Consider the following 23117-nt stretch of genomic DNA (forward strand, 5'->3'; position numbering starts at 1 on the left):
GTGTCATCTTTGATTTCTTTCAACAGTGTCTTATAGTTTTCTGAGTACAGGTGTTTTACCTCCTCACGTAGGTTTATTCCTAGGTATTTTATTCTTTTTGTTGCAGTGGTGAATAGGTTTATTCCCTTAATTTCTCTTTCTGATCTTTTGTTGTTAGTGTATAGGGATGCAGGAGATTTCTGTGCATTAATTTTGTGTCTTGCAACTTTACCCAGTTCATTGATAAGCTCTAGTAGTTTTCCGGTGGCATCTTTAGGTTTCTCTATGTATAGTATCATGTCATCTGCAAACAGTGACAGTTTCACTTCTTCTTTTTCAATTTGTATTCCTTTTATTTCTTTTTCTTCTCTGATTGCCATGCCTAGGACTTCCAAGACTTTGTTGAATAATAGTGGTGAGAGTGGATATCCTTGTCTTGTTCCTGATCTTAGAGGAAATGCTTTCAGTTTTTCACCATTGAGAATGACGTTTGCTGTGGGTTTGTCGTATGTGGCCTTTATTATGTTGAGGTAGGTTCCCTCTGTGCCCACTTTCTGGAGAGTTTTTATCATAAATGGGTGTTAACTTTTGTCAAAAGCTTTTTCTGCATCTGTTGAGATGATCATATAGTTTTTATTCTTCAGTTTGTTAATATGGTGTAGCACGTTGATTGATCATGTATATCGAAGAATCCTTGCATCCCTGGGATAAATCCCACTTGATCATGGTGGATGATCCTTTTAATGTGTGGTTGGATTCTGTTTGCTAGTATTTTGTTGAGGAGTTTTGCATCTATATTCATCAGTGATATTGGTCTGTAATTTTCTTTTTTTGTAGTATCTTTGTCTGGTTTTGGTATCAGGGTGATGGTGGCCTCATAGAAGGAGTTTGGGAGTGTTCCCTCCTTTGCAATTTTTTGGAAGAGTTTGAGAATGATGGGTGTTAGCTCTTCTGTAAATGTTTGATAGAATTTACCTGTGAGGCCATCTGGTCCTGGACTTTTGTTTGTTGGAAGATTTTAAATCACAGTTTCAATTTCACTATTTGAAACTGAAAGTAATTCTGTTCATATTTTCTGTTTCTTCCTGGTTCAGTCTTGGAAGGTTATACCTTGCTAAGAATTTGTCAGTTTCTTCCAGGTTGTCCATTTTACTGGCATAGAGTTGCTTATAGTAGTCTCTAAGGATGCTTTGTATTTCTGGGGTGTCCGTTGTAGCTTCTTTTTCATTTCTAATTTTATTGATTTGAGTCCTCTCCCTCTTTTTCTTGATGAGTCTGGCTAAAGGTTTATCAATTTTGTTTATCTTCTCAAAGAACCAACTTTTAGTTTTATTGATCTTTACTATTGTTTTCCTTGTTTCTATTTCATTTATTTCTGCTCTGATCTTTATGATTTCTTTCCTTCTACTAACTTTGGGTTTTGTTTGTTCTTCTTTCTCTAGTTCCTTTAGGTGTAACGTTAGATTGTTTGAGATATTTCTTGTTTCTTGAGGTAGGCTTGTATAGCTATAAACTTCCCTCTTCGAACTGCTTTTGCTTCATCCCATAGGTTTTGGGTCATCGTGTTTTCATTGTAATTTGTCTCTAGGTATTTTGTGATTTCCTTTTTGATTTCTTCAGTGATTTCTTGGTTATTTAGTAATGTATTGTTTAGCCTGCACGTGTTTGTGTTTTTTCCGTTTTTTTCCCCTGTAATTGATCTCTAATCTATAGCATTGTGGTCAGAAAAGATGCTTGATACGATTTCAATTTTCTTAAATTTACTGAGGCTTGATTTGTGACCCAAGATGTGATCTATCGAGAATGTACCATGTGCACTTGAGAAGAAAGTGTAATCTGCGGTTTTTGGATGGGATGTTCTATAAATATCAATTAAATCTATCTGGTCTTTTGTGTCATTTAAAGCTTGTCTTTCCTTATTAATTTTCTGTTTGGATGATCTGTCCATTGGTGTAAGTGAGGTGTTGAAGTCCCCCACTATTATTGTGTTACTGTCGATTTCCTGTTTTAGAGCTGTTAGCAGTTGCCTTATGTATTGAGGTGCTCCTGTGTTGGGTGCACATATATTTATAATTGTTATATCTTCTTCTTGGATTGATTCCTTGATCATTATGTAGCGTCCTTCCTTGTCTCTTGTACCATTCTTTATTTTAAAGTCTGTTTTATCTGATATGAGTATTGCTGCTCCAGCTTTCTTTTGATTTCCATTTGCATGGAATATCTTTTTCCATCCCCTCACTTTCAGTCTGTATGTGTCCCTAGGTCTGAAGTGGGTCTCTTTTAGACAGCATATATATGGGTCTTGTTTTTGTATCCATTCAGCAAGCCTGTGTCTTTTGGTTGGAGCATTTAATCCATTCACGTTTAAGGTACTTATCGATATGTATGTTCCTAATCCCATTTTCTTAATTGTTTGGGGTTTGTTTTTGTAGGACCCTTTCTTGTCTTGTGTTTCCCACTTAGAGCAGTTCCTTTAGCATTTGTTGCAGAACTGGTTGGTGGTGCTGAATTCTCTTACCTTTTGCTTGTCTGTAAAGCTTTTGATTTCTCCGTTGAATCTGAATGAGATCCCTGCTGGGTAGAGTAATCTTGGTTGTAGGTTCTTCCCTTTCATCACTTTAAATATATCATGCCACTCCCTTCTGGATTTGAGAGTTTCTAAAAAAAAATCATCTGTTAACAGCTGAGAAATCAGCTGTTAACCTTCTGGGAGTTCCCTTGTATGTTACTTGTTGTTTTTCCCTTGTTGCTTTCAATAATTTTTCTTTGTCTTTAATTTTTGCCAGTTTGATTACTGTGTGTCTCCGCGTGTTTCTCCTTGTGTTTATCCTGTATGGGACTCTCTGTGCTTCCTGGACTTGGGTGGCTATTTCCTTTCCCATGTTAGGAAAGTTTTTGACTAAAATCTCTTCAGATATTTTCTCGGGTCCTTTCTCTCTCTTCTCCTTCTGAGACCCTATAATGCGAATGTTGTTGCGTTTAATGTTGTCCTAGAGGTCTCTTAGGCTCTCTTCATTTCTTTTCATTCTTCTTTCTTTATTCTGTTCCACAGCAGTGAATTCCACCACTCTGTCTTCCAGCTCACTTATCCGTTCTTCTGCCTCAGTTATTGTGTTATTGATTCCTTCTAGCGTATTATTCATTTCAGTTATTGTGTTGTTCATCTCTTTGTTTGTTCTTTAGTTCTTCTGGGTCTTTGCTAAACATTTCTTGCATCTTCTCGATCTTTGCCTCCATTCTTTTTCCGAGGTCCTGGATCATTTTCACTATCATTATTCTGGATTCTTTTTCTGGAATGTTGCCTATCTCCACTTCGTTTTGTTTTTCTGGGGTTTTATATTGTTCCTTCCTCTGGTACAAAGTCATCTGCCTTTTCATTTTGTCTGTCTTTCTGTGCATGTGGTTTTCCTTCCACAGGCTTCAGAATTATAGTTCTTCTTGCTTCTGCTGTCTGCCCTCTGGAGGATGAGGCTTAGAGGCTTGTGCAAGCTTCCTGATGGGAGGGACTGGTGGTGGGTAGAGCTGGCTGTTGCTCTGGTGGGCAGAGCTCATTAAAACTTTAATCCACTTGTCTGCTGATGGGTGGGGCTGGGTTCCCTCCCTATTGGTTCTTTGGCCTGAGGCGACCCAGCACTGGAGCCTACCCGGCTCTTTGGTGGGGCTGATGGCGGACTCTGGGTGGGCTCACACCAAGGAATACTTCCCAGAACTTCTGCTGCCAGTGTCCTTGTCCCCCTGGTGAGCCATAGCCACCCCTGCCTCTGCAGGAGACCCTCCAATACTAGCAGGTTGGTCTGGTTTGGTCTCCATCCTGTCCCTCACTGCTCCTTCCCCTGAGTCCTAATGCGCACACTACTTCGTGTGTGCCCTCCAAGAGTGGAATTTCTGTTTCCCCCAGTCCTGTCGAAGTCCTGCAGTCAAATCCCGCTAGTCTTCAAAGTCTGATATTCTAGGAATTCCTCCTCCTGTTGCCAGACCCCCAGGTTGGGAAGCCTGACGTGGGGCTCAGGACCTTCACACCAGTGGGTGGACTTCTGTGGTATAAGTGTTCTCCAGTTTGTCAATCACCCACCCAGCGGTTACGGGATTTGATTTGATTGTGCTTGTGCCCCTCCTACCGTCTCACTGTGGCTTCTCCTTTGTCTTTGGATGTGGGGTGTCTTTTCTGGTGAGTTCCAGTGTCTTCCTGTCGATGACTGTTCAGCAGCTAGTTGTGATTCCGGTGCTCTCGCAAGAGGGACGAGCGCACGTCCTTCTACTCCGCCATCTCGAACCAGTCTCTGAGGTGGCTTCTCTTGTTGTTTTGATGCCTTTTATTTCTCTTTATTGCCTAATTGCCCTGGTTAGAGCTTCGAGTGCAGTGCTGAATACAAGTGGTGAAAGGGGCATCCTTTCTTTGTTTTTGGTCTTAGAGGAAAAGCTTTCAGTCTCTCACCACTGAATATGTTTGCTGTGCTCTTGTCATAGATGCCCTTCACCATGTTGAGGAAGTTTCCTTTATTCCTAGTTTATTAAGTGTTTCTATCAAGAAAATGTGCTGAATTTTGTCAAGTGATTTTTCAGTATCAGTTGAGATGACTGGTTTTTGTCCTTCATTCTTTTAACATGGTATATTACATTGAAGGATTTTCATATGTTGAACCATCCTTGCGTTCTGGGAATAAATCCCACTTGGTCATAGTGTATAATTTTCTTTTTTTTTCTTTTTTTTTTTTTTTTGCGGTACGCGGGCCTCTCACTGCTGTGGCCTCTCCCGTTGCGGAGCACAGGCTCCGGACGCGCAGGCTCAGCGGCCATGGCTCACGGGCCCAGCCGCTCCGCGGCATGTGGGATCTTCCCGGATGGGGCACGAACCCGTGTCCCCTGCATCGGCAGGCGGACCCTCAACCACTGTGCCACCAGGGAAGCCCTATAATTTTCTTTTAATAATGCTGCTAAATTCAGTTAGTATTTTGTGGAGAATTTTTGCATCAATGTTCTTAAGGGGTGTTGGTCTGTAATTTTCTTTTCTTGTGATGTCTTTGGTGTCAGGGCAGTGCTGGCCTCACAGACTGTATTTGGTAGAAAGTGCTCCCTTTAGTTTTTTGGGGAGACTTTGAGAAGGATTGGTGTTGTTAATTCCTCTTTAAATGTTTGGTGGAATTCCAGTGAAGCCATCTGGTATGGGCTTTTCTTTATTGGGAGGTGGGTCTGACTGTTGAAGACGAGGCAGCATGAAGTCACCTCCAGTGTCACCCAAAGTCACACAGGCAGAGAAGGTGAAGCTGTTACTGGAGACTGTGTTTCTGTGGGGAGGAGAGCCGTGTCAGGCAGACGGACCTCCTTCCTTATCCAGCTCCCCACTCCCTGGTGGGAAAGAAGGGTCCAGACTTATATCCTGGGCTGGAGTCTACACCCCTTTCCCCATCCCGGTCTCCCCATCCTGCGCACCGCACTTCCTTCCGTGTGGGTGGCAGAGGGTGTGGGGTGCAGGCAGCTGTGGCCCCTGCTGGGTGTGAGGTGGCCGTGTGGACATGGCAGGTGTGCCTGTCCCGCCTCCCTGCTGGTGCCGCCCTGCTTGCCTCAGGGGCAGGTCTGGCAAAGGCCATGGGAGAGGGGATGCAGCTGCCCATACAGCCTCCTCGGGGGCATCCGCCTGGGAGCTTCTGTTTGGGCCCCTTGGGGCTCCCTTGGGGTGTGTCCATGTTGCGCCTCCTGATTTCATGGCCCTCCTGGATAGGATCCCCAGGGGTTGGAGAATTGAACACACTCCCAGTAACTTGTGGGTCAAAGATAAAGTCATAAAGGAAAGACGATAAAAATACTACATAGCAAAATGTGTAGTGTAGCCGTGGTGGATTTTACAGGGAGACGTACAGCCTTGTCAGGATGCACTGGAGAAGGAGGGAGGTTGAGGGTCTGCGGGTGAAGCTTCTAACCTAGGACAGAGGATAAAGAAACCACAGGAAGTGGTCACACGAGCAGAGATTATGGAGCTAGATGGAGATGGAAGGCCCGTGGCCGCCCGGACGTCAGGACACAGCATGGGGAGGTGGGGCAGGGCAGCAGGGCCCCTCACGTTCGGCCTGCAGGACACGAGGCTTTCCTCACCCTCTGTCTCCCCAGGACCTGTTTGTTAAGTACGCCTGGAATAACTTCCTGCACTTCCAAGTGGAGCTGTGCATAGCCGCCATCCTGTCCCACTCTGCCCGGGAGGACAGGGCCGTGGCCAGTGGACCTGAGGGCGGAGTGGAGCCTCCACCCTCCAGCGGGGACCCAGAGACCCCCCAGCCTGCCGCCTGCCACCCCGAGAGCACGATGGTGACCCACGTGAGTCCAGGCAGTATCACTTGTGTAGCTGTGTCCTGCGTGTCCTGTGCGTGCTGTGTGCTGCTGCGTGTGCTGCACCCCACCCAGACCACGTGGATGACCCTCGTGTGCTTTCTCCTCTCATCCTCCCGTGACACGGGCGTGCTGCTCTCCTTTCACCCGTGAGACGGGAAATCACAAAGAAGGTGTCCGTGTTTGCCAGGGCCCCAGAGCCGGTGGAGTGGAGGGCCCGGGAGGGGTGTGGAAGAAGCCCCGTTGCTGCCCCCGGGTCGGCTCCTCCAGGCCGCAAGGGCGAGCAGCCCCGTCATGGTGTGAGTGCCGTGCCGGGCAGGTGCCAGGGGAGGGGTGCACGTGTCCACTTCTCACGAGAAGACTTTCTGGGATTTTGAGCCTCTGGAAAGTGTGGGTGCTCTGCACGGCCCGCCTCTTCCCTGACGCTTTCCCGCTCACCCGAGCACACTGTGCGGAGACCCCCTGGGGCTGCCCTTCCCGGGGGGCCGGAGCGAGAGCCTCCTGAGCAGCTGCGTGCGCGGGGCCTGCAGGGACTTGGCCTTAGTGGGCGTTCGCTAAGGAAGGAAGGAGGAAGTGGTGCGTGGGTGGAGCGTGTGGCACAGACGGTCCCCCACCCGAGGAGCCCACCTGTGCATGCGGGGCCCTGGGGCTTAGCTCTGCCCCCCACCCCCAGGTGGCTGCAAGGCTCAGACAGGAGGGGCTCGGCAGCAGGGCCCCGAGGTCTCTGGTCGGAGACCTGGGCGAGGGTCGTGAAGGGCTGCGCCTGCAGGCCTGAGCCAGAACACAGCCAAGGGGGTAAATAAGCCAGGAGTGGGCGGTTTCAGTGATGAGAGAGCCACAGGGGGTGGGTGTGTGCAGCGGCCATGCAGGCCAGCAAGGGACCCTCACCCAGATAGTGAGGCCACACGTGGGGTGGGCGTGCGATTTGGGGCCCAGAACAAACATTCCAGGTACGGGAAGCTGCCTGTGTGAGGGCCTGGAAGCAAGTGAGCCCTGGGGCCGCCGGCCTTCCTCCTGGACAGAGAAGGCAGGAGAGTGCCCCGAGCGGGAGTACACGACCGGCCCGGAGACTGAGGGGAACGAGAATCTCCTGATTCGAGCCGCGCCCGCCTGGGCGTCGGGACCGCAGGCTGGGCTGTAGCGCTCTCACCGCCCGCAGCGAACTTGGGCCGATGTGTACGCTTGCTGCCCGCTCAGCCCGCTGAGTCCAGGGCTGGGTGGAGGGGAGTGTGCAGCCCTGCTGGCCCTGACCCATGCCGCCTGTCTGCCAGCTCTTCCAGAAGTGTTGCCTGGTCCAGAGGATCCTGGAGGCCTGGGAAGCCAATGACCACACACAGTAAGGACCACTGGGGCTCGGCGTGGGGCTCCAGGGCTGCCGTGGAGGGTTTGTTTCCAGGGAAGGGTCCCACCGCTGTGGGAGCAGCTGCAGAGCTGCTGGCGGGGCCAGGGCGCAGGGCAGGGTAACGCGGCCTGGGCTGTGGCCCTGGTCCTGCTCCTCGCGACCTGTGCACCCCAGCCCCTGGCTCTGTGGGCCCCTCGCCCTCTTCCTCCCTTGCCTGTCCGTCAGCAGAGACCCCAATCCTGTGCCTGCACTGTGTCCCGAATCCTCCCACGTCCCCATCCCAGCCTCCAGCCACTTCTCTTACTGGAGCCGCAAACCCTTGAAAGAGCATCCGGTCCACTTTCTGCTTCCGTCTTGCCCCATCTGCCCTCTTGTTGCGTGGTAAGCTGGGATCTTTCTGAAACCAGCAGGTGGCGTCACCTCCTGCTTGAAGGTCTTGACTGCCCAGGTCCCTGGGGTGACTGCCGGGTCCGGTGGGCAGCCCTGGCCCCCCTGTGCTCCTACTCTGCCCTGCCCGGGGCTGCTCTGGGCAGGTAGGGGGAGCTCCGCGACCGCACCTAGTTCATCCCTTCTGTCCTGCTGTTACTGAACCCACAAATCTGCGTCCGCTCCCAAGTAGCAACAAGCAAGATGGGGCCACTCAGCCTTCCACTGGGCCCGGTGTGCAGTGCCCAGGGAGGCCTGTGCTGAGCCTGCTCCTGTATGTTTGGCGTGTTGGTGCACATGTGTGTGCCTGTGTCAGGGGAGGGCTCCCTGCTGTCACCGAGGGGTCCCTGGGCCATAGTAAGCCGTGGACGGGCGTGTGAGCCTGGATGCCTGCAGGCCGCGGCCTCAGTGCGGTTCTCCTGCGACCTGGACAGCTGCTCACAGGCCTCCACCCTCAGCCCAGCTTCACCTCTGGGCCACTTCCGCCCGGTCTCTCCTGACCCCCTTCCTCTGCCGGGTGGGCCCACTGATTGAGGACCACCTTCGCTTCCTCTCTGGTTGTCGTCAGGCTCTGAAGAGAGAGAACACTGTTGAAAGCACGTGCTGTCCACTCTGGGATTCAAGGGCCGTGTTTCTATAACAGATGGCGCGCAAGTCTTACGTCTCATGCTCTTCTGAGTGCATCAGGGATCTGAAGACGTGCTGTTCTGTTGGGTCCTGTGTGGGACAGATGAGAAGTTGAGGGAGAGCCATGTGTTTGCAGCCGTGTGGGATGTGAAGGTGGACGGGAGCCAGGCCGCGGCAGGGGCAGTGAGAGTGGGCTCTGCCCACTCTCGGGTCCTGGGTCCATCCTCGGTCTCCTCTGGGGGCTATGGAAGCGCTTGGTCAACGCTTGCAGCCCCAACTGGGCGCGGCTCTGCAGGCCTGTGGTCTGCGCAGTGGGAACAGCGAATGCCCATCTCACTTCTATGGGGGGAGTGGAGCGGCGCTGGTGCAGAGCAGGTGCTCCAAAAACAAGCAGCCTGCAGGCGAGGCCACGAGATGTCTTCGCAGGGCAGTGGGGCCTGCAGGGAGGAGGCCCACGGGAGGCCGCAGAGCCGAGGCCGGGCCGGGTGGAAGCACCGCAGAGGAGGGCCGGTGGCAGCCCTGACGCCACCCTGTCTTTCAGGGCAGCGGGTGGCATGAGGCGCGGGAACATGGGCCATCTCACCCGGATCGCCAACGCAGTGGTGCAGAGCCTGGAGGGGGGCCCCGTGCAGACCCAGGTCAGCGAGGTCCTCCGAGGTGAGCGCCTCCAGGCCCAGGTGTCGCTGCCCGAGGTGCCCCACCCCTGCCCTTGGCCCCTCGGCGCACGGGACCTGCACTGGTGCCAGACACTTGGCCCACCTTCCCACGGGGGCTGTCCTGTCAGCTGGGCCTGGGCCTGGGCGGCAGTTGCCTCTATGCCCCGGACCACCCGCACCTGCCCGAATGCCTGCCCTGCTGCTCCACCGTCCGGCTCTTCTCTGAGCTCGTGGCTCATCTGGGGAGCCTGGCGAGGGGGCCTCTGTGGCCTAAGAGCGGCCCCAGGGCCTGAGCAGAGGCCGCCTTGGCCAGGCCTTCTCTCCCTCCTACCCCACGGGCCTCCTCGTCGCAATCCGGGGCCCCGACCAGGGGGCTGCTGCCCACGCCCCTTCCCAGCCCTCGCACATTCTGGGCGCCCAGTCTGCAGCTCCCAGGCACTGGGCTTTCTGGCCTGAGCTGGGGAGAGCCCGAGGGGTCTTGGTTCAGATGGGAGAAGGCGAGCAGCTTAGAAGGACCTGTGTGGCCTCTTGGGGAGGAGGATGCCAGGCCAGCCCGAGAGCAGCACGTGCTGGGGTGACTGGAGGGGCATGCGCTCGGGGCGGCCTGAGGGTGATGGACAGTGACAACCCGCAGAGGCCGCGACCCTGAGGGCACCTGGGAGCTCGCAGCCAAGACAGTTTGTCCCCCGCGCTTTGTGGGTGCCTGAGGACAGGGCCGGCCAAGGGGGAGGGGGACACGTGTGCTCAGTGAACAGTGAATGGGAGTGAGCACCGTCTGAGGGGCCCCTGAGCGCTGTGTGTGCTGTCGGGGTGGGGTGGTCCCCATCTCTTCTGGGGGCCGTGGTGCCCTGAGCCCCGGGCAGGCAGGGGACGTGCTGGGTCTGTCCCTGTCCTGGGCTGGGGAAGCTGCCCCGCAGACGTCCAGTTGGTCGTGCAGTGGGCGTGGCCTCCACGGCCCCCCACCCCCGTGCCCTTGCCTAGTTGCCCCCATGGTGACCTTGGCCGTGGCCCCCTGTGGTCCTGGGGCAGCTGTGAGCCAGGAGGCTTGGGGCGGGGGCGGGGTCCTCTGACACGAGCGGGGTGCTCTCAGTCGGTGGTACCTGGGCTGGGGTCTGGCCCCCTGCCCGTCGGCACCTGTGACGAGCCTGCGCACCCAGGACGGCCCAGTGTGGGGTTGGGGGCCCGCGTGAAGCTCTCTCTCTCTGGACTGTGAATGTTTCTGGGCTCCGACCTCCCCAGAAAAACAGACACAGCCAGGCCTGCTGGGTTGGACCTGTGAGGCCAAGAGGGACATGACTGTGCTCCACGGTTCCTGTGTCCCCGGGGCTCCCAGGTCGGCCTGTGGGCCCTCGGGGGACCAGGATGCAGCCGCTGGCTCCATCCAAAGGGCTCACCGGGCAGCCTTCCCCGCAGGGCTCCCCTCGGACTGCCGCGGGCGCTGGGAGAGCTTTGTGGAGGAAACGCTGATGGAGGCCAACCGCAGGAACGCGGTGGACCTGGTGAGCAGGCCCCAGGCCGGCCGGAGTGGGGGGCCCTTGTGGCCCTCTGGGCAGAGCGCTGTCCTCCCCCGGTCCCTGCCCAACCTGGGCTCGCGGGACTCCTGGTGCCCGAGGCCTGGTGCGCCCTGCACGGGGGGTGGGGGGTGGGGGGGGTTGGGGGGGGTCGGCACGGTCCTGGACGCCTTCTCATGCCTGCCCATCCTGGCCGTTGCAGGTTAGCACCCACCATCTCCACCCCTCGAGTGAGGACGAGGACATGGAGGGCGTTTTCCCTAATGAGCTGTCCCTTCAGCAGGTGCGTGAGGCCAGGCGGCCTCGTCCCCACACTCGGCAGTGCTCAGGCCTCGGGAGTGTGCTGCAGGGGTCACCAGAGCCTCAGGCGGGGCTGGAGGAGGTGCTCACCTGCGCGCTCCTGCAGGGGGTGCAGCTGCACCCTCCTCTACTTAGGGGGCGCCCCCAGGGCCACTTGACGTTGATGAGACCCTGGGGGACGTGCTGTGGTGGGCGAATGGAAAGTTAGAGTCACAGGCTGTTTGGACGGGGCTGCCTGTGGGCACGCAGCCGAGAGGGCAGGACGTGGGAGAAGCCACTGAAGTACCAGGGGGGTTCCTGAGAGCGGCCGGGGTCCTGTCTGTCGCCCAGGCTTTCTCCGAGTACCAGGTCCAGCAGATGACGGCCACCTTCGTGGACCAGTTTGGCTTCAGCGACGAGGAGTTTGCTGAGCAGGACGACAGCGTCAAGTGAGCCCAGTGGGACATGCCCGCCGGCCCCACCCTCGTGCCTTTGCGGGGGAGCCGGGCTCTGCTCGGTGTGACCAGGTCCCTGGCCTGTGGCTCAGCCCTGCCTGGCCTTCGGGGCCATCACACCATTTCCTCAGCTGGAAGCCACATGTGACCCAACGGCCTGGAGACGCCCTCTGGCGAGGCAGAGCAGCCGGGTGGGAGTCACCCCTGGCCGCCCATCCAGAGCTGGGAGGGGAGCCCATGCACACACACACCCCGGGCTCGGCCTGCAGCCCCGGCCCCCGCCCCTGCCTTTGCCGCCCTTGGTGGGCTGCCTCCCCCTTGGCTCCCTCTTGGTGGGACTTGACAGCGACCCTGTTGTCCTCGCAGCGCCCCATTTGACAGGATCGCGGAGATCAACTTCAGCGTCGACGCTGACGAGGACAGCGTGAGTCCCGTGGGTGCCCCTTGGGGGTGGCCGGGCGTGTGGGGGCCGTGTGGCCCACGTGTGCTCTCCCACAGCCTGGTGCCGCTCTGTTTGAGGCCTGCTGCAGTGACCACATCCAGCCCTTCGACGAGGACGACGACCTCTGGGAGGACGAGGAGACACACTGTGTGGCCCGAGTGACCAGAGCCAGGTGGGCCAGGTGGGCCTGGGCGCCACACGGGCACCAGCCCTGTCTCAGCTGTGCCGTGGCGCCCTGGGCGGGCGGGAAGGGCTGCTCTGACCGTGGGTCTCCCCCCAGGTTCGGGGGCCCTCACGCTTCGGAGAGCTTCCGGAAGGACGGCCCGGAGCACCGGGGCCAAGGTGGGGAGGAGAGCTCGGAAGCAGACGGGGACGGGGCTCGGGCGGGCGCCCCTCGGGCTGCCACCCAGAAGGAAGGTCCTCGTGTTGAGGGTGGCTCAGAAGGTAGATGATGGGGCCACGGGGTGCGGGCTGGGCAGGGGGCTTGGGCGGGAACATGGGGGACAGAGGATTTGGTGCCCTGGCCTGTGTGTGTGCGTGGCTGGGCTGCTGTGGGCCTGACGCCCACTTGACCCCCCGGCACACACTTTCAAACACGCTCCTGTGCCCTTGGTCTCCCGCCCCGTCACAGTCATTCTTGGCCACACCGTCACGGCTAGAGGCGGGTGTCCCCCGGTACCGTGGGGGAAGGCACACCCGCACCACTGCTCTGGGGCCTCCACCACCGGTCACGTGCTGGTCAAGGGGCCTGGACACCGCGTCTCCCCTAGCAGGCGCCCCGTGGACGGTGTCTGATGAGCCGGTGAATTCCACGGCCTCGGGCCTGGCCCCGGCAGTGGCGATGGACGTGGGTTCCAGTGTGTGGGCGGCCAGCGCGCCCAGCGCCTCGGCTGCAGAGGAGAGAGGCTGGGCCAAGTTCGCTGACTTCCAGCCTTTCTGCTGGTGAGGTGGGGCTGGGGCGGGGGGTGGCCCCGGCCTCCTGGGGGCCGGCTCTCCTGGGCGTGGGCTCAGACTTGGCCTCATCTGCAGCTCTGAGTCGGGGCCCAGGTGCAGCTCCCCCGTGGACAGAGGTCACGGCGAGGCCCAAGGTGGCCTAAACCAGGGCCCAGAGAGAACCCGTGAGTAGGGGTGGCCCCAGGGGCAGGGCGGGTGGGAGGGGGAGGCCAAGATCTCGGGGCCACCGTGTTGCCCTGGTGATGTTGGGGTTTGTGCCACGTGTGGGGACTGGAGTGGGTGTGTGGAGGGGGCAGGGCCCTGGCTCCAGGCACAGGACAGCCAGCGAGGCCCTCGGGCTGGCCTCAGCGCACAGGTCCGACCAGCCCACACCTGTCTGTGTTGCCAGGACCCAAGGCAGAGCCTGTCTCCCCAGGCCCGGCCACCTTCTAGGTGTGGATGACACTTGCGCACCGCGCCACCCCGGTGCTTGTCCTGGGACCTGTTCAGGGCCCTGGCCCTGAGCTCCCCGTCAGATGGGCTTGGAAGCCCCCCCGGGGTATCAGGGCCACACGGGGAGGGACTTGGAAGCCACAAGGCTGAGTGGTGGGTGGCCCTCCCCCCACTCCGCTTCAGGAGTGTTTCTCCTGCAGTGCCTGTGAACGCACAGGCGCACGTGTGTGCATCACACGCACGCGGCAGTGGGTGTGGGGCCAGGTCTGTCGCCGGTTGCAGGCTGAAGTGCTCACGTGCGCCGTACTGGGGTCCCTCTGTCCTCACCTGGTGTCGCCGGCTCCCTGTGTTGCAGCTGGCACGGCCACTCCGGGTGCCTGGAGCGCGTGTGTTGCCAGGAAGGCGCCCCTGGCGGCCTCCGGCAGCCGCAAGGACAAGCAGAAGATGGCTGTTGCCTCGGAGGCTGTTAGGGCGGGTCCCGGTCTGGAGGCCCCCCCACTGCCCGTGTCGGTCCCCAGGTGAGCCGGACAGGCTGGGTGGGGGGCCCCCGGCTGCACACGGGGGTCTGGCTGTCCCCAGCACTCCGCTGGCCTGGGGGCAGGCTGCTCCTCCTGTCCTGATGGCCCCGTGACTCCTTGGAGGCCAGCTTTGGACAGGAGGGTCACCACTTCGTCCAAGTGGAAGCTGGGGTGGCCGTTGAGACAGCACGGGGCCAGCCCAGCTCAGGCCGCGCCGGAGGGAATGGCCAGGCGTTTGGGGTTCCGGGTGGGCTCTGGAGCTGCCGCTCTCCTGGGCCGGGTGCCTGGTCCCAGACTTGCGCCACCTCAGCCGGGCGCCTCGGACACACGTGTCCATCACGCTGGACCCGTAGGACGGGGGTGTCTCGGGACTTCGCTTGGGCCCTGACCCGGGTCATCGTCCCTGCAGGCTTGGCCCGCGCACCCCACCCCTGCGCCCAGGGGGCAGGTCCAGGCCTCTCGGGTCGGTCAGCTGGTGGACACATACCTCCTGGCTGGGCGGGTGGGGCGTGGGGACAGTGTGAGGACCTACGTGTGGTGAAGACGGAACGGGGCCGGAGGGCTGGTGGGACGTGAGGGCGAACGTGGTGCTGGGGTCAAGGCCTGAAAGGCCTGGGGGCCAGGCCAGACCCCCACGAGGGGACGAGGAGCAGAGAGCGACGGTGCTGCTCCTGTGAGGCCCCCAGCCAATGACCCTGGAGCGTCCCTGCTGACGCAGGGGGTCCAGTCTAGCTCCCAGGACCCCAGGGCGCGCCTGGGCTCCCGGCAGTGGGCACAGCCTGGAGAGAGTGGGGTCAAGCTGCGCAGTGCGTGTCGGGGGAGGGGCGGTTCCTGCTGCCGCGGGTGGGGCGAGCTTGCTGCCCGCCGCGGGCCGCGGAGAACCTCAGCGCTGGGGTAAAGGTGCACTCGCGGCTCCCAAACCGTTTGATTCCTTCTTGAAGCTTAGAGTCATCGAAATTCTTAAAACCTTTCCCTCTTCCTAACTTCCCGCTCCCCAAAAAACCCACCCGGCTCCAAGAAGCAGTTGATGTTCTGAAAGCAAGCTTCTGGTTCTTGCGTGGTCTTCGCGAGCCTTGGGCCACCATAGGGGGACACGCAGGGCTTGTCTCCAGGCTCTGCCCTCACTGGCTCGCGAGGGGCCGTGCCAGGCTGGAGGAGAGGTTACACAGCAGAAGCAGGCGCTGGGCTGGTGGGGGGCCATGGGCTTGCTCTCTGGGCCCCAGACCAGAGCTGAGTGCGAGGGCTGGGTGTCCCGAGGCCGCCTGCCTCCTGCTCTCCGCCTTTCTAGGTGTGGCCCGAGAGCTGTCCCAGGGAAGGGCCCCGGGCCTGCGTGCTCTCCAGAGCAGTGAGGGCTGCTGGGGGCACCTGTGGGGCACGTTCCAGGCTGGGGGGTGCGGGGCCGTCTGGAGGGCGTGGGGTGCGGGGGATGCCCGGGACGAGTGCTGCGCGGAAGGGGGCTCCGGCGTGTTTGGAACTTGGGGCAGCAGAGGGGCCTGGGCCACCCTGCAGTGGGGAGCCCCACCGGGGCTGGTCCAGTAACCGGAGCCCGTCTGCCACGCAGGGCTGAGTGCGCCACCAGCACGCCTCCAGACCTGGCCTCCCTTGTGCCTGTGCAAGTGACCTCTGCCCCAGTCGGGGCCGTCCTCCCCGAGGCTACCGTGGCGGCCACCACAGTACCAGGGAACGCCGGCCCCGCCCTGGCTACCCCGGCAGTGTCTCCTGTGCTGGCCGCAGCCGTCACCCCTGCAGCCCCAGCTGTCTCCACGGTGGCCACCCTGGGGACGGTGACAAAGGACAGGTGAGCAGGTCGGACCAGGGGAGGGGCTGGGTGGGGACCCTTGCCCTGAGCGACTCCTACCCACCCCCTGCAGGCAGACTGATGGGCCGCCACCCGCGGGAGCCGCTGTAAATGGCCTCCTGTGATGCTGCCGCCGCCCGGCCTTGGCGCCCCAACCAAGAAAACTACCTGGTGACGCAGTTTGTCTTATTTAATTTAATTTAATTTTAAAATAAATGCTGCATTGGTAAAGCTGGCAGTTGGAAGCAGTCAGACGGCCCAGCCTGCATTTCTCCTGCCTGACTCCGGGTGGGCCTTGAGGGTCCAGCCCCACGCACAGCAATAAGGCCTCAGATAGGGGCTCTGCCTGCGCCACAGGCTCTGAGCCTGTTTTTATCCATTTTTTAACAAACGCGGATAGAGCCACGTGTTTGCACTTTTTAATCTAGCGCAGGAGAGGGTCTCCGAGGCTCTAGGGACAAATGTGGGTCTGGAGCTGGGCTGGCCAGACGGGGTGTTAGCTGCCCAGTGGCCCTGGGAGCTGGCCATGAGCCAGGCTGCAAACTCGACCGCCTTAAAAAAAAAAAAAAAGCCCCCCCGCAGCCTGGCAGGCTGTCCGCAGTGGGCAGCGGGGGGCGCCTGGCAGGAGCTGGCCACGGGCATGCAGGATGGGGTGCAGGGGGCCCAGCAGTGCTCGGGCGTGGGGGGCTGCCCTGCACCTGCTGGGGAGGGCGGGGTATTTCATGTTACTGTTCTGATGCTCTCACAGGGCACCCAGACCCCGCGACTCCCAATAAAAGTTGTTATTCTCACCGACAGACCTGCGTATTGTTACGCTGCGGGCCCTGAAGCCCCAGCCTAGCTGGCAGCAGGGATCGCCTGCTGCTCCCGGGCCCGTCTGAGTCAACTCCTGAGTAAAGACTGATCTCTTTTTCCTTTGTGAAACGAGCTCCGTCTGGAGGTTGAGTCTCGGGCAGGGGACCTCGGACCCACAGGTTCCTGGACAACAGGAACGTCAGCCCGACGGCTGTCCTGTCCATGAGCCCAGGGAGGGCCTGGGTGAGCCCCACCTTAGCTCCCACGGACGGGTGCGGCTGCCGGCCGGGCCCTCCGCACCACCAGCCCCCCTGACCAGGAGCTGTGGCCGCCACCCTGACCACTCTGGGGTGTTCTCCCAGCCCCCGCGGTGCCACGTTCCACCCCACACCCCCCACCTGCCGCGAGTGAGGCCCTAGCCTGCGTGGGATTCACGTCTGAATGGGAGAGTGACCCACATTACAGCCGAGACTGGGGCGGGGTGAGGATGGTCGGGACCCCAGAGGAGAGGCAGAGACAGGCGTCTGGAGCAAAGTGCCCATAGCGGAGGCCGTCGGGTCCCTGGGCCCCACCTCCCCATACGTAAGCCCCCTAAGTCAAGTCCTCAAGCACCCTTGCTCTCCAGAGAGCCCACCCTGTCTGGTGTCTCCCCCTCCTCAGGCCCCGTCCGACTCCTCCATCCATCCCATCGACTGACTCTCATCATCTCATCAGGGAGGGACCAGCAAGTCTGGACTCCGGACAGCTTCCTGGGAGCCACCTCCCCTGTTGTACCCCCTTCTTCACAACACACACACCCCTCTAGGTGGCGCCTTGTGCGCCAGCCCCAGGATCGCCTCTGAGGCCTGGGAGGATGGGTGGCCGGGCACCAAGCAAAAGCCTGGCGATGCTGGCGCCCCCACCCCGCCCCGCCCACCCCGGCCCCAGGACACGGAGGAGGCGCAGGCGCGCAGTGTGTCATTAGCGCTCTTTATAGACTCTGGTTCTAGGAACAGGTGGTCTGCGGCCGGCCGGCCGGGGCCAGCACGCTGACTGACAGGGCGGGAGGGGGGATATTTACAGGCCCACCGCGAGGGCTGTACCGTGGCTGCTCCCGGCGGGTGCTCAGCCAGGGCTCCAAAATAAGAGCTGGCCGGGCGGGGCGGGGGGCTGTACACACATTTGGGGGCGGGGCCTCAATACTGTCAAAGGCGGGGGCTGTAAACATGGCCGGGGGGCCCTGCCCACCCCTAGTGGTCTGTAACGACTGGACGCAGAGCCACCGAGCAGGGCCGGGCTCAGGCGTCAGACAGGCAGCTCTGGATCTGGTCCACCCACTGCTGGGCTGACGGCACGTCCTGGGCACAGAAGTTGTAAACACGACGCGTCGTCTTCACCTGGGGACGCGGGACACTGACTCCACAGCCCCACGTGGGCCGTCCAGCCCACCCCCACCACCCCCTGTACCCCACCGCCGCTCACGTCAAAGAAGGCCTTCTCGTCCACGGTCTTGGGGGCACCCAGAGTGGGAGTGCCAGGCGCCACGGCCTCCACCTCTGCCAGGTCGATGAAGCCCTTGCATTCCGTGTCCACTCGGTGGTCGTAGTAGCGCAGCTGAGGAGGGGCAGGAGGTCAGGGCAGGGCTCCCTCAACTCCCTCTACCCCTGCCAGCCCGCTGACCACTCACCTGGTGCTTAGTCTTGTCCAGCACAAACCAGCGGGCCTTCCAGGGCTTCATGAAGGCCCCCTTCTTGTACAGGGTGCCCTCATAGGACCTGCGTTTGCAGAAGAACCGGCCAGAACAGCCATCAGGGCCCGGCAACGGCCCCGCCTCCCCACCCCCAGCAGCCCCAGCAGCAAGACCGAGGCCCCTGTCCCCAAACCGACCCAAGCCCGGAGCACTGGGCAAGGGAACACGAAGAAGCCTGGGGTTGTCCCCAGAAAGGACCCCCTCACGCCCGTCACAGCACAGACAGGAGGGTCCCACACCAGAGCCTCAGGACCTCAGGGAAACAGCCCTACGTGCAGAGCAGGGGCCCCTGACACGGAGCAGGAAGGTCTGGGGAGGCGACTGAGGCAACGTGGCCCCTCCAGGCCCCAACCTCTGCTGGAAGCTGCCCCAACCTCACTGGGCACTTTGCCCACCTCACGGGTATCCCATGGTCCCTGTCCCTCTCCTCCTCCGCAGCCACCCGTGGCCCAGCTGTGGTCGCCAGTTCCATATCCCAAACCCCTTCCAAGCCCACCAGCTTCTCCCCGGCAACGGTCACAGCTTCGGCTCAGGCCACCATCGTGGCCTCCCCAGCAAATCAGTCCACCTAAGAAATAACTAGAAGCTCCTCAAAGGCACCTGCCCCCCACCCATCTGAGAATGGCCTGGGACCCCAGTTGAGCCCCCCTAGCTCAGATGTGTCTGTGGTGCAGAGAGAGCTGCTTCTCACACCTGTTCTCACTCTCAGCTGTCTGGAACTGGCTGTACAGGGTGCTGGTGCTGCGGCGGGCTGCCTGGCGGGAGCCAGACGCAGTTGAGCCGCTGCTCTGGTCACTGTCCAGGCTGAGGCTCAGGGTGGAGCCCACGGGTCCCTCCTGCAGGTACACACCCAGCGAGCGGCGGTGGTGGGGCACACTGGACACCAACAGGGAGCTGGGGGTGCCCTGGGGGCAGGAGGGTGGGCCCGTGTCAGGGGAGTGGCCTCCACCTCCTCCTGGCAGCAAGCCCACCCCAGCCCCCCACACCCACCCCCGCTCACACGTCCGTCTTGCCGGCCTTCAAGGCGCTGGGCAGCTTTCACCCGATCCCAGGCGTCCTTCCAACGCTCAGGGGGTCGGCCCAGCTCTGTCTCCAGCCGCTGCAGCTCCTGGAGGAGAATCAGGGAGAGATTACACAGAAGAAAGTACCCAGAGTAGAACACGAAAGGACAAAAGGATGGAAGATGTAGGAAAGGAGACAGGGAAAAGATACAACGAACATGTAACTGTCGTCCAGGAGGAGGAGGAGGAGGCGAGGGGGAGGGATTGGGCAAAATCAGTATTTGGAGACAACAGTTGAAGAGACATCAAAAATGTAATGAAGGGACTTGCCTGGTAGCGCAGTGGTTGAGAACCCACCTGCCAGTGCAGGGGACACGGTTCAAGCCCCAGTCCAGGAAGATCCCACATGCTGCGGAGCAACTAAGCCCGTGCGCCGCAACTACTGAGCCTGCGCTCTAGAGCCCGTGAGCCACAACTACTGAGCCCACGTGCGTAGAGCCTGTGCTCCACAACTACTGAAGCCCACGCACCTAGAGCCTGTGCTCCGCAACAAAAGAAGCCACCACAATGAGAAGCCCACACACTGCAACGAAGAGTAGCCCCCGCTCGCCGCAACTCGAGAAAGCCCATTCGCAGCAACAAAGAAAGACCCAATGCAGCCAAAAATAAGTAAATTTAATAAATTTTTTAAAAAATTATTAGACAAGCAGAACAGCAGGAAAATAAGCATCCTCAGGGGAAAAGTTAAAAGAAACAGACCCAGAAATGAACTAGACAATTAGCATACAAGAAGTTCAAAACAGTTGTTATAAACGCATTTAAGATTTAAAGAGGGACATAGTGGTTGAGAAGATGGGGAATCTCTACAGAAAAGAAAAACTATAAAGAAAAATGGAAACACTAGAGCTGGAAAACACAATATCTAAAGCGGAAAATTCATTAGGCTTAAGCACATTAAACAAAGAAAAGAGCAGTAGAGTTGAGAACAATATAACAGGAATCATAAAAATGAACTGCAGACAGGAAAGACTGGAGGAAAAAACCAAATACAGCCTCAATGACCTATCAGGCGAAAAAGACCCAGAAGAAACGAGGGACAAGATCATGCAGAAAAAACTTTAAAGACATAATGGCCTAGGGACTTCCTTGGCGGTCCAGTGGTTGGGACTCTGCGCTTCCAACACAAGGGGCGTGGGTTCGATCCCTGGTCAGGGAACTAGGATCCCGCATGCCGTGGGGCACAGACAAAAAAAAAAAAACAATGGCCTAAAATGTACTAAGTTTGATTAAAACTATCATCTCATACATCTAAGAAGCTTAAAGAACTCCAAGCAGAACAAACACACCCCAAAAAACCATGTGATGGCCAAACTGCTGACACTAAAGATGAAGACAAAACCTTAAAGGCAATTAGGGAAAGAAAGGGCGATGTTACACATGGTTTACAAGCGTAAGAACGAGCACCAACACTCAGTCAGAAACAATGCAAAGCAGAAAGCACTGCAACGACATCTTTAAACTGCCAAGTATGAAAAGCTGTCAACCTAGCATTCTACATGCGAAGAAAACACCCTTTAAAAAATAAAGACATAGATGCAGAGCAACTAAGCTTGTGCTCCTAGAGCCCGTGAGCCACAACTACTGAAACCCGTGCACCTAGAGCCTGTGCTCCACAGCAAGAGAAGCCACCGTGATGAGAAGCCCGCGCACGGCATCAAAGAGTAGCCCCCACTTGCTGCAACTAAAGAAAGCCCAAGCGCAGCAACGAAGACCCAACATGGCAATAAATAAATAAATAAATAAATAAATAAATAAATAAATAATCCTTTTAAAAATAAATAAAGGCATAGAAAGAGAAATTAAAGAAACAATCCCATTTACCATTGCATCAGAAAGAATAAAATACCTAGGAATAAACCTAAGGCGGCAAAAGACCTGTACTCCAAAAACTGTAAGATGCCGATGAACAAAACTGAAGATGACACAAACAGATGGAAAGATATACTGTGTTCTTGGACTGGAAGAATCAGTACTGTTTAAATGACCACACTCACCCAAGACAATCAACAGAGTCAATGCAATTCCTATTAAATTACAAATAGCCTTTTTCACAAAACTAGAACAAAAAATTTTTAAATTTGTATAGAAACACAAAAGACCCCGAATAGCCAAAACAATCTTGAGAAAGAACAGAGCTGGAGGAATCATGTGCCCTGATTTCAGAATATACTACAAAGCTATAGTAATCAAAACAGTGTGGTACTGGCACAAAAACAGACACGGATCACTAGAACAGGATAGAGGGCCCAGAAGTAAAACCCATGAACCTATGGTCAAACTACAACAAAGGAGGCAAGAATAGACAATGGAGAAAAAAACAGCTTCTTCAGTAAGTGGTGCTACGTGCTAAAGAATGAAATCAGAACATTCTCTAACACCATATACAAAAATAAACTCAAAATGGATTAAAGGGAATCCCCTGGCAGGCCAGTGCTTAGGACTCCACACTTCCACTGCAGGGGGCACAGGTCTGATCCCTGGTCAGGGAACTAAGATCCCACAAGCTGCATGGCACCACCAAAAAAAACAAAAAGGATTAAAGATCTAAATGTAAGACCAGATACTATAAAACTCCCAGAGGGAAACATAGGCAGAACACTCTTTGACATAAACCACAGCAATATTTTTTTGGATCCATCTCCTAGAGTAACAGAAATAATAACAAAAATAAACAAATGGGACCTAATTAAACTTTAAAGCTTTTGCACAGCAGAGGAAACCATAAACAAAATGAAAAGACAGCCTATGGACTGGGAGAAAATATTTGCAAACAATGCTACGAACAAGAGATTAATTTCCAAAATACACAAACAGCTCACACAGCTTAATATCAAAGAAACAACCCAATCAAAAAAATGAGAAGACCTAAATAGACATTTCTCCGAAGAAGACATACAGATGGCCAACAGGCACATGAAAAGATGCTCAATATCACTAATTATTAGAAAAATACAAATCAAAACTATAATGAGGTATCACCTCACACCAGTGAGAAAGTCCATCATTAAAAAGTCTACAGGGGGGCTTCCCTGGTGGCGCAGTGGTTGAGAGTCCGCCTGCCGATGCAGGAGATACGGGTTCGTGCCCCGGTCCGGGAAGATCCCACATGCCGCGGAGCGGCTGGGCCCGTGAGCCATGGCCGCTGAGCCTGCGCATCCGGAGCCTGTGCCCCGCAGCGGGAGAGGCCACAACAGTGAGAGGCCCGCATACCACAAAAAAAAAAAAAAAAAAAAAAGTCTACAGGGGAGGGACTTCCCTGGTGGCAGTGGTTAAGAATCTGCCTGCCAACACAGAGGACAAGGGTTCAATCCATGGCCCGGGAAGATCCCACATGCCACGGAGCAACTAAGCCCGTGCACCACAACTACTGAGCCTGCGCTCTAGAGCCCACAAGCCACAACTACTGAAGCCCGCGCACCACAACTGCTGAAGTCCATGCGCATGGAGCCCGTGCTCCTCAACAAGAGAAGCCACCGCAACTAGAGAAAGCCCATGTACAGCAACAAAGACCCAACGCAGCCAAAAATAATAAATAAATAAACGTATATTTTTTAAAAGTCTACAGGGCTTCCCTGGTGGCACAGTGGTTGAGAGTCCGCCTGCCGATGCAGGGGACACGGGTTTGTGCCCCGGTCTGGGAAGATCCCACATGCCGCGGAGCGGTTGGGCCCATGAGCCATGGTAGCTGAGCCTGCGCGTCCGGAGCCTGTGCTCCGCAACGGGAGAGGCTACAGCAGTGAGGCCCGCATACCACAAAAAAAAATAAAAAATAAAAATAAATAAAAATAAATA

General features: G+C 57.1%; 2 protein-coding genes across 9 annotated transcripts in view; one reads left to right on the plus strand and one right to left on the minus strand.

Annotated features, from left to right (window-relative positions):
• PPP6R2 (protein phosphatase 6 regulatory subunit 2) overlaps positions 1 to 15975 on the plus strand; it is a 76181-nt gene extending 60206 nt beyond the window's left edge. For 3 of the 4 annotated variants that reach the window (XM_067010525.1, XM_059080076.2, XM_067010524.1), the window contains 14 exons: positions 6085 to 6288; positions 7572 to 7636; positions 9237 to 9352; positions 10765 to 10850; positions 11065 to 11145; positions 11493 to 11590; positions 11963 to 12020; positions 12095 to 12210; positions 12319 to 12482; positions 12809 to 12980; positions 13068 to 13156; positions 13780 to 13942; positions 15504 to 15740; positions 15814 to 15975. In XM_067010525.1, coding sequence (XP_066866626.1) covers positions 6085 to 6288; positions 7572 to 7636; positions 9237 to 9352; positions 10765 to 10850; positions 11065 to 11145; positions 11493 to 11590; positions 11963 to 12020; positions 12095 to 12210; positions 12319 to 12482; positions 12809 to 12980; positions 13068 to 13156; positions 13780 to 13942; positions 15504 to 15740; positions 15814 to 15865 — 1701 coding nt within the window. In that variant the 3' untranslated portion in view covers positions 15866 to 15975. The remainder of the gene's footprint in view (positions 1 to 6084; positions 6289 to 7571; positions 7637 to 9236; positions 9353 to 10764; positions 10851 to 11064; positions 11146 to 11492; positions 11591 to 11962; positions 12021 to 12094; positions 12211 to 12318; positions 12483 to 12808; positions 12981 to 13067; positions 13157 to 13779; positions 13943 to 15503; positions 15741 to 15813) is intronic. The other variant, XM_059080079.2, reaches the window with a different exon arrangement.
• A 1512-nt stretch (positions 15976 to 17487) lies between these two features.
• SBF1 (SET binding factor 1) overlaps positions 17488 to 23117 on the minus strand; it is a 28714-nt gene continuing 23084 nt past the window's right edge. For all 5 annotated transcript variants that reach the window (XM_059080075.2, XM_067010522.1, XM_059080073.2 and 2 more), the window contains 5 exons: positions 19265 to 19372; positions 18958 to 19169; positions 18202 to 18289; positions 17997 to 18128; positions 17488 to 17911 (listed from right to left, as the gene is read on the minus strand). In XM_059080075.2, coding sequence (XP_058936058.1) covers positions 17813 to 17911; positions 17997 to 18128; positions 18202 to 18289; positions 18958 to 19169; positions 19265 to 19372 — 639 coding nt within the window. In that variant the 3' untranslated portion in view covers positions 17488 to 17812. The remainder of the gene's footprint in view (positions 17912 to 17996; positions 18129 to 18201; positions 18290 to 18957; positions 19170 to 19264; positions 19373 to 23117) is intronic.

This window comes from Kogia breviceps, chromosome 12, assembly GCF_026419965.1.
Source record: "Kogia breviceps isolate mKogBre1 chromosome 12, mKogBre1 haplotype 1, whole genome shotgun sequence".
Lineage (NCBI taxonomy): Eukaryota > Metazoa > Chordata > Mammalia > Artiodactyla > Physeteridae > Kogia > Kogia breviceps.